The sequence below is a fragment of the Budorcas taxicolor genome, chromosome 3 (assembly GCF_023091745.1).
Source record: "Budorcas taxicolor isolate Tak-1 chromosome 3, Takin1.1, whole genome shotgun sequence".
Classification (NCBI taxonomy): domain Eukaryota; kingdom Metazoa; phylum Chordata; class Mammalia; order Artiodactyla; family Bovidae; genus Budorcas; species Budorcas taxicolor.
In genome coordinates, this window is record NC_068912.1 from 29,888,499 (window position 1) to 29,898,437 (window position 9,939).

Genomic DNA, 9,939 nt, shown 5'->3' on the forward strand with positions numbered 1-9,939 from the left:
GCTGCAATACGCGGTCCCTCTGGAGGAGGCGGGACTTCCGCAGAGAGCTTGATTGGGCCTCTAGGTGACGGCAACCGCGTGGAGGCGCAAGAAAGGCTGGAACTGGAGAGGGAGGGGTTCACGGACAGTTGGCTGCAGGGCTGGAAATCAAGCCGAGGACCTAGAGGTTGGGGAGAGCTGTGTGGGCGGGGTGAACCGGCCTGCGGGTCCCGGGATAGAAGCGCAGAGCCTCGGGTGGGCCGCTCCCGGAAGCAAGAGGGTTGAAGTTGAGTATGCTAGGTCCTGGTTGCGGGCCTTGGGGAAGACAAGGCTGGGGCGAGATCGCGCCTGTTGTCCCTTCGCTGACTGACATTTCCTTTACCCAGGTCCCCACATCAGGGCTAGAAGGAGCCCGAGTTCCCTAGGGATCTGTGGAAACTGCCCCGTGACTGTTGGAGAAGATGCCGTACCTTGGCTCCGAGGACGTGGTGAAGGAGCTGAAGAAGGCTCTGTGTAATCCTCACATTCAGGCTGATAGGCTGCGCTATCGGAGTGTCATCCAGCGAGTGATTAGGTATCACCTAACGCCCTAATTCCCCCATTGCCATCCCCAGCAGGCCTCTCTCCCCATGGCTGCGCAGAAAGCGTTAGTGAATTTTCATACATGGCAGTTGTACGGTTTGGCCTTTCTGCTTCTCTGGAATGACATATAAGTCTCCCTTGTGGGGCATATTTTGCTTCTTTTACTCAGCTGGGTGGTTTCAACCATATCTTGAACTTGTACTGCTGATCTATATCTAGTACAAACGTCCTTTTTTATCCTCAGACTCACACATCCTATTGCTTGCTTGGCATTTCTGCCTGGATCTGTCTTCAAAGGCATGCAAAATAGCACCTGCATTCTTCCCTCCACCTTCCCAGACCTGCTCTTCTGCTTGTATTGTGTTGATAAATGTCACCACCTAGCTGCCCAAATGTGGGAGTCAGTCTTGATGACACCTGATCTTCACTGCTCAAGTCAGGTGGTATGGATTTATGGTTCTAAATATCCATCCTCTTTTTTAAAAATTGGCACTGCTGTTCTGCTTTCTTTATTAAACAGAATTGCAGTGGTTTAAGAATAGGTCAGGGCTTCCCTGCTGACTCAGTGGTAAAGAATCCGCTGCCAATGCAGGAGACTCCAGTTTCATACCTGGGTCAGGAAGATCCCCTGGAGAAGGAAATGGCAGCAGACTCCAGGATTCTTGCTTGGAAAATCCCAGGACAGAGGAGCCTGGCAGGCTACAGGCCATGGGGTTGCAAGAAGAGTCAGATATGTCTTAGCAACTAAACAACAACAAAGTATCAGGTCATCTTGAGTGACTACAACAACAGCAGAATATTAGGTCACCTTGCTCCCATTTCAGTTAGAATGATTTTCCAATATATGAATTTGACAATGTATCTCTTGCCTGTAGCAAACTTTCTATCACAAACTTTAACATGCACGGAAGTTTTTAAGAATGCTTTTTAAAATTTTAATGCTTTTTATGCTTTTTAAATGCTTCTTTAATGCTTTTTAAGAAAATGTAAAAATTTCATTCAATCCAGTAATTCTGATTTCAGTAGGTGGGATGGAACCCAGGAATCTGCATTTTGAACAGACATCCCCTCAAATTCCTATAGGAGATCACAGTTTACTGTGATCTACAGAATAAAGTCCAAATTTCTTACCATAACATCCAAGGAACACCCTGTTAACTACCTTCAGACTGTCAAAAGAATATACCATTCTTGCTCATGTCCACATGCCTTACGGTGTGTATCATTACCTATCTACTACACTTCCCTGGAGCTCCTGCTAATTTGACTCAAGTATTACTTCTTGGCAGTGTTAGATACCCACTGCACCTTATCGGTTATTTCTGTTGTAATACTTTTCAGTCATTCTGTAATTAGAGGTGTCCTTGTCTGCCCGCTCGGTAGATTTGAGTTCCTTCATGTCCGAGAACATGCCTTCCTCAGATTATGTCCCCAGAACATATCCCTGGAATGTAAAAGCTGAATGCTGTTGGAATGTATCAATACTAGGAATTCTGTAAGTGTTTGTTGAATGAACAGAAGAACGTTTATTGCAGGCCATGTTAAGTTTTGTGTGATATGATAGAAAAGGTAGACCTGGTTGCTTCCCTCTGAAAGGTCACAGTCTAGTTAGCTATCCAGGACATGTATAAGTAAAAGGCTTTCTGTAGGGTGGTGGTGGTGGGTTGGGGATTATATATTTTACTTTTCCCTGCTGTGTGTATTGGTTTCAGGCACATGACTCAAGGGGTGGACATGTCTGGTGTTTTCATGGAAATGGTGAAAGCTAGTGCCACTGTGGATATTGTTCAGAAGAAGTTAGTTTATCTCTACATGTGTACCTACGCTCCCCTGAAACCAGATCTGGCTCTCCTGGCCATCAATACACTGTGCAAAGACTGTTCGGACCCCAACCCGATGGTGCGAGGGCTGGCATTACGGAGCATGTGTAGCCTCAGGTGAGCTCTCTCTTCCCTTCCTGCATCTCAGTGGCTGAAGAGTTCATGTGGTCACAGGCAGATTTTTAATGATGACAATTTATTTGAGTTCCTTAATACTGGGGAAAACACGGTTGTAACCTAAACTCAGGTTGTCAGCTATTACTTTATAGTTAAAAAACTATATAGATGATTTTATTAAGGGATTTTTTTTCTACCTTACTCTCAGTGAAATGGTTAAAGATTTCTAAATGTGCGTGTATTTTAACTTGCCTATGTAGCATTATTCCACATGAAAAGTCAAGTGATGCATTTTAAGTTTGGCAGCAGCTTTCTTGAGTTTGAGAAGAATCTGACCAATGCATATTCAAACATCTACTAAGCCCTCTGTTAAGTGAATAGGGGCTAAATTATGTCAACACTAGTACTTTAGGATCTGGCTGACTCCAGAATGTGTTGCTTAGGATGCCTGGTGTGCAGGAATATATCCAACAGCCAATTCTCAATGGTCTGCGGGATAAGGCTTCATATGTCAGGAGGGTAGCAGTCCTTGGCTGTGCCAAGATGCATAATCTTCATGGTGACTCCGAAGTGGGTAAGTTTCAATGTAATCTATCATCATCAGTATTTATCTGTGCTTCCATTATATGACTTTGTGAAACATTATGTCGTTTGATAGAAAATAATAATGTGGCTCTACTGGATATCCCTTTTTTAAAATTTCATTTTATTTCTTAAATTTATTTTTATTTGGAGGATAATTGCTTTACATGTTGTGTTGGTTTCTGCCGTAGAACAACGTGAATCATCCAGAAATATACATATATCCTCTCCCTCTTGAACTTCCCTTCTACCCTAGGTGTCTCTTTTAAGTAGGATGCAAGGCTTGGTATTTCTGAGCTTAAAGAAGTTCTTTCTTTGGGGTTCAGGTGAAATTCTTTGCATCAACTACTTAGGATAGTCTGGAAATGGCAATTTTTAGCCTTGTACATTGTTACTGCTTTTGTTACTTTTGTGTAATAGCAGAGAGGTTCAGTTTTGTCTGCCTGGAACTATTATTCTGGCTCTATCCCCATGACTCTGAAGTTTCTGTTTATATGAGATCTTTGTTCTTTCGTAGATGGTGCCCTGGTAAATGAATTATATAGTTTGCTGCGCGACCAGGATCCAATTGTGGTTGTGAACTGCCTAAGGTCTCTAGAGGAAATTCTGAAACAGGAAGGAGGTGTAGTCATCAATAAGCCCATCGCCCACCATCTCTTAAATCGGTTTGGATGCCTCTGTTCTCTTTTTATCATGATCAGATCTGCATCTCTGCATCATAGTCGGATCTTGTTGATGTATTGAATGAAGGAGAGGTTCTTGAACAACTTCTGTAGAGCAGTAAAAAAAAAGTTAACTGTAACCATTAACTACCTCATGTTTCATTGTAAGTTTTGTGTGTCTTTTTTTTTTTTTTTTGGTCTTAGTTCCTTTTGATAATATAGAGAGATGGCAGAAAGATCCTTCGGGGATAGGTTCTGTCCCTGCAGTCATTATGTCCCCCAAACTAAGCCATTCACACATACTATCTTACAATGTAGAGAGTCTGGGTCTAGGCTATAGCAATCATGTCTGTGGCCCTAGATGAGAATGCATTTGTACTGTGAACTCATCTTGTTATTTAAAGACTTTGTATAAACTTTAAGTAATACGTAAAAAGAATAATTCAATTATAGTACAACCTATTTTTAAGAATTCTCCCCTTATCGTGATGAGCAGATGACTAGTGACAGAGCAATCGCATGGAGGTGGTCCTAATTTTGTTGCTAACATAGCCCATTTGTTTTCTTTTTTGGATAGAATGTCAAAACTGGACCAGTGGGGCCAGGCTGAAGTCTTGAACTTTCTGCTCCGCTACCAACCCCGAAGTGAGGAGGAGCTGTTTGACATTCTCAATCTGTTGGACAGTTTTCTCAAGAGCAGCAGCCCAGGCGTGGTGATGGGAGCCACCAAACTCTTTTTGATCTTGGCCAAAAAATTCCCCCACGTGCAGACCGACGTGCTCATGCAAGTCAAGGGCCCTCTGCTGGCTGCCTGTTCTTCAGAGAGTCGAGAGCTCTGCTTTGCTGCCCTCTGCCATGTGCGCCAGATCCTGCACAGCTTGCCGGGTCACTTCAGCAGCCACTACAAGAAGTTTTTCTGCTCCTATTCGGAGCCCCACTACATCAAGCTCCAGAAGGTGGAGGTGCTGTGTGAGCTGGTGAACGACGAGAATGTGCAGCAGGTGCTGGAGGAGCTTCGAGGATACTGCACCGACGTGTCCGCCGACTTCGCGCAGGCCGCCATCCTCGCCATTGGTAGGTGTCTGCTGCTTTTCCTTCATGAGAGCCTACACCAAACAGCTAGAGAGCTGGGGAACGACAGAGAGCAAAAGGGAATGAGTCTTGCTTCAAGGGAAAGGATCTAGCTTCAAAACACGGGGTCAGTGACTGCGAATAAGTGGGGGAGGAAGGCTCTTTTGGCCAACACCGGCGTTGCCACGTCTTTTCTAGGATATAGACTACAGGTGATTCAAAGTATCACATGATTAATTAATTGACTTTAAAAAACATTTATTTATTTTGGGTTGCACTGGGTCTTAGTTGCTGCTCTGAGGCTTTCTCTAGTTGAGGAAGCGGGGACTACTCTTTGTTGTGTACACGGGCTTCTCATTGTGTGGCTTCTCTTGCTGTGGAGCATGGACTCTAGGTGCACTGGCTTCCCTAGCTGTAGCTCTTGGGCTCTGGTGCACTGGCTGGGTAGTTGAGGCTCCCGAGCTTAGCTGCCCCACAGCATATGGGATCTTCCTGGAACAGGGGTCGAACCCGTGTCCTCCTGCATTGGCAGGCAGATTCCCATCCACTGTCAGACCATCCAGGAAGTCCAGCACAATTTATACTGCCTCTTGTTGTACCTTACTGAAAATGCTTTTCTGTATATCATCTTCCTACAGTCTTGTGAGACAGTCAAGAAAAGTGGACAAGTGGTTATTAACTTCGTTTTAAGATGAAGCAACTCGGGCACAAAAAGATTCTTAAATTGCCCAAAGTTTATATAGTTCCTGAACTGGGACTGAAACCCAGCTTTCCTGACTCAAAGTCCTGTGTCAATTCAACAATCATTTATTGAGCTTCTACTCTGGGCTACTCCGAATTATGCTGAGTAGACCAACATGGAGTAAAACCTAAGGCTTACAGACCTTTTCACACTACCATGTCTGGAATTTAAAGAGCTAAAGTGAGCCACAACATGAAAGCAGCTGGGGAGCTCAGTTTTGGAGGACTTCAAGGGAAGGAGGAGGAGGAGGAACTCTGCTATGTAGAATAAAGTATGGCTATTTTCAGGGGCAGAAAAGAGGAAACAAAGAGGGGAGTAGAAACCCTGCCATCTGGAGGCTGCGGTCAAGTGTCCCCAGCAGGAATACTCCTGCGCAGGTGTGCTGCAACAAACTGGCTGCCACATAAATACTCTGAAATTTTCAACCTTGTTCAATAGGGAATTCATTTTTACCTAAGTTCCCTTAAATTCTTATTTCATCAAGCAAGGTGTGATTTTTTTTTTTTTAGGTATTTCCGGTCCTCTTTGTTTTTGGTTGGTAGGAAATTGTTTCAGAATGAGGTGCTAATATTTGACTTAACACTTTTTCTGCTTTCCTTCCTCTGTAGGTGGCATCGCCAGGACCTATACGGATCAGTGTATGCAGATTCTAACAGAGTTGCTGGGCGTTCGACAAGAGCACATTACCACGGGTAATAGCTACCATTCTAGGATCTTTTTGTGTGTTTCAGAGGAGGACCAATTTCCTGGCCTGTGATGGTTTCTCAGAACATGTTTGTTGTTGAATATGAGAGGTTTAAGTTTTTCTTTACATCATCATTTGTTGCCATCAGAGGAGCATATAGACCTAACAGGGCAGGGAGTCTTCAGGTTGCCGTGAGTCTTCAAGGCTGTTGTTTAGCTAATGAAGGGTGCTAGGATGACCTTGCCTGTCATTTCCCCACCTTTGTCCCTCTTTTTGCTTTACAACAGCAACTGTAAGCAGTGGCTGCCAGACCTGGGACTAGAATGACGCAAACAAGGCGCCAAGGATACAGACATTTAAAGAGGCGCTCACTACTATATAGAGCATGGGTAAACAACAGGGTCCTACTGTACAGCACAGGGATTTATATGCAGTGTCCTGTGATGAGCCAGAATGGAGGCCTTCCCTGGCGGCCTAGTGTTTCAGAATCCACCTGCCAATGCAGGGCACACCGGTTCAGTCCCTGGTCTGAGAAGATCCCACATGCAGTGGGGCAGCTAAGCCGGTGCGCCACAACTACTGAAGCCCATGCGCCTAGAGCCTATGCCCTGCGACAAGAAAAGCCACAGCAATGAGAAGCCCATGCACAGCAACGCGAGGGTAGCCCCCACCTACCGCAACTAGAAAAAAGCCTGCACAGTGACGAAGACCCAGCACAGCTAAAAAAAGAAGCCTTACGAGAAAAGAGTATATATATATATACATGTAATGTATATAGAGAGTCACTCAGTCTCAGGTTCATGCAGGTGCTACGTCTGTGTGTCCTCTTACGTTTTACAACCTGGCACCTTGCTCGCTTCACCATAGCCCCAGCCCTGGTGTTTCCATTTATACTTCAGAGCATCATTCAACAGCAGCACTCCCCCACATTTGTATATGGCTTTCCAGTTTACCAAGTGCCTTTGCATACATTAATTCTTGTATCCTGATGGCAATCAGAGAAGAGCAACATTCATTTAAGAAATTGTTGCCCATGCCAGACATTTCTCAGGTGATCACTGACCACCCCCTCCAACACCCATTTTGCAGACATTCCTGCAGCCTGACTGTGTGACTTTTCTTAAGATTCCTTCCCACACAGAGGCTCTAACCCTGTGCTCTTGTGTCCTGAGCTTGCTGCAGTGGTGGTGCAGACTTTCCGAGACCTGGCATGGTTGTGTCCTCAGTGTACGGAAGCTGTGTGTCAGGCCCTGCCCGGCTGTGAGGAGAACATTCAAGACAGCGAGGTAGACTACGATTCTCCTTTACTTCCTGATAAAGGGGAAGTGCTTGGGACCTGCTCTGTGAAATGGAATCTAATTGTTCTTTCTATGCAGTGTCTGAAGTGGGAATTCTTAGACTCAGTTGCCACCTCAGATTCTCTTTTGGGTGTAGGCAGGATATAAATTATGAAAACATTAGGATTTAACTATGGTTTCCTTACAAATATTTTGATACCATTATTCTCATGTAACGTATTCATTATTTTGAGTGAGAGATTTAGACCATAGGGTTTTACAGCTGGCATGAAAAGCAGAGTCATTTGTGGACTTTCTACATGTGTTTACGCTTCATCTCAGATCTACTCAGCTATTCAGAAGTGGGAACCCCTGGACACATACAGTTTCAAGAAGCCTTGCAGGCGATTCTGATGTACACTCTAGGTTAATCACCACTTTAATGGAGTAACTTAGCGAAATCTTCCAGTAACTTCCACTGAAGCATGAAACCCCAAATTGGGGCCAAAGCCCCAAAACTGAGGAATCTTTATTGCTTAAACAATATAGGCATGAGAGTCATAAGTCTCCTTTTTTGTGTAGAATTTTGTTCCTGTTTGTTGTAGAGAGTTTAGTAGGGGGTAGATCAATAAATGCAAGCTGAAGCAAATAAAATACACTTTTTCTGCTAACTCTAGGGGAAAAGCAAAACCTGCTGCTGTCTGCCATCTGCTCTCGCCTGGGTTTTGGACAGCCAAATGTTAAGCATCTGTTCTTACTCCCTAATTCCCTAGGGGAAGCAGGCACTTATCTGGTTACTCGGTGTCCATGGGAAGAGAATCCCCAATGCTCCTTATGTGTTGGAAGACTTCATAGAGAATGTGAAGTCAGAGACGTTCCCTGCTGTCAAGATGGAGCTGCTCACAGCTGTGCTGCGCCTCTTCCTCTCTCGCCCAGCTGAGTGCCAGGACATGCTAGGCCGCTTGTTACACTACTGCATAGGTAGGCTCTTCAGAGGAAATGGTACTTGCTGTGGCCAGTTGTGTATACCTCCTGGTGGCTCAGATGATAAAGAACCTGCCTGCAATGCAGGAGATCCGGGATTGATCCCTGGGTTGGAAAGATCCCCCAGAGAAGGGAATGGCAACTCACTCAGTATTCTTGCCTGGAGAATTCCATGGACAGAGGAGCCTCGTTAACTACAGTCCATGTGATCACAAGCAGTCAGACACAACTGAACGACTAACACTTTCACGGTCGGTCGTAGAGGTTCTCACAGCTTTCATTGTTTGATGAGCTGTGTCTGGGACCCAAGGAGGAAATGTCAACATTTTCTAGGGTTTCCTCCCTCCTATTCTGGTGGGCACAGGGATAGAAATAATGTTTTTATTTTTAATTAACTCAATCTGTTATCTTTCCTCAGAGGAAGAAAAGGACATGGCAGTACGAGATCGAGGTCTCTTCTATTATCGCCTCCTCTTAGCTGGCATCAGTGAAGCAAAGCAGATCCTGTGTAGCCCTAAATCTGACCCTTCCCTCAGACTTTTGGAGGATCAGGCAGAAAGACCTGTGAACAGCTGGGCCTTGGACTTCAACACTCTGGTGCCAGTATACGGCAAAGCCCGCTGGGCAACCATAGCTAAATGCCAGGGAGTAGAACATCATGGCCCAGAGCTTCCTAACACTGCAGCCTTTCCCACATCAGGTAGAAATCATCCTTATTTTCTATCTTGTCATGAAAAATCTTTATGGTAGAGAGTAAAGTACCCCAGCTAAACTTCAGATTGTTGCTTGAATTTTGTCTTTGTGAACAAGAAAATTTGCCTTTGGTTATTTAAGCCATTTCTCCAAAGATAAAAATCACATTGTGTACTTTCAGAAATCTAGATTTTAAAATGTAGTTTCAGCAGACTGAGAGCGTCTCTTAAATAAGCTTTCTGACTCTTGTAGGACCCCTGATTCCCGAAGAGAACAAGGAGAGGGTTCAGGAACTCCCTGATTCCGGAGCCCTCATGCTCATCCCCAATCACCAGCTTACTGCTGAGTGTTTTGAGAAAACTTGGCTGAGCCTCAAAGTTGCTCATCAGCAGGTGTTCCCGTGGCAGGGAGCAGTCCATCCTGACACCCTGCAGATGGCGCTGCAAGTCGTGAACATCCAGACCATCGCGATGAGCCGGGCTGGGACTCAGCCATGGAAAGCCTACCTCAGTGCTCAGGACGACACTGGCTGTCTGTTCCTAACAGAACTGCTGCTGGAGCCTGCGAACTTGCAAATGCAGATCTCAGTGAAACAAAGCGAGGCGAGGACAGAGACACTGAAGAGTTTTATTTCTGTTTTAGAAACTGTGATCGGAACGATTGGAGACATAAAATCATAACATGGCTTCTTGTCTGTCCATAGTGAGATGAATAGCTGTCAGAGTTCCTTAGTTTTTCTTATTAT

General features: G+C 44.9%; 1 protein-coding gene across 4 annotated transcripts; it reads left to right on the forward strand.

Annotated features, from left to right (window-relative positions):
* Positions 1-64: 64 nt before the first annotated feature.
* AP4B1 (adaptor related protein complex 4 subunit beta 1) lies at positions 65-9,906 on the forward strand. Of its 4 annotated transcripts, none has more exons than XM_052636616.1 (11): positions 65-166; positions 366-553; positions 2,274-2,498; positions 2,942-3,072; positions 3,598-3,745; positions 4,320-4,816; positions 6,164-6,247; positions 7,423-7,526; positions 8,291-8,498; positions 8,920-9,201; positions 9,447-9,906. In XM_052636616.1, exons 2-11 carry the CDS (start codon positions 441-443, stop codon positions 9,872-9,874), a joined length of 2,220 nt encoding a protein of 739 aa, XP_052492576.1. In that variant the 5' UTR covers positions 65-166; positions 366-440; the 3' UTR covers positions 9,875-9,906. The 4 variants fall into 4 exon arrangements, with proteins under 4 accessions (XP_052492576.1, XP_052492577.1, XP_052492575.1 ...); XM_052636617.1 differs by lacking the exon at positions 65-166 and adding an exon at positions 173-265; XM_052636615.1 differs by lacking the exon at positions 65-166 and having other exon boundaries at positions 217-553.
* Positions 9,907-9,939: the final 33 nt, after the last annotated feature.

Coding starts and splice junctions, on each gene's coding strand:
- AP4B1 (XM_052636616.1), top strand. CDS start 441: ATGCCGTACCTTGGCTCCGAGGACGTGGTGAAGGAGCTGAAGAAGGCT. Junction 3,746..4,319: donor GCCCACCATCTCTTAAATCG/GTTTGGATGCCT, acceptor TTTTTTGGATAG/AATGTCAAAACTGGACCAGT. Junction 4,817..6,163: donor GGCCGCCATCCTCGCCATTG/GTAGGTGTCTGC, acceptor CTTCCTCTGTAG/GTGGCATCGCCAGGACCTAT.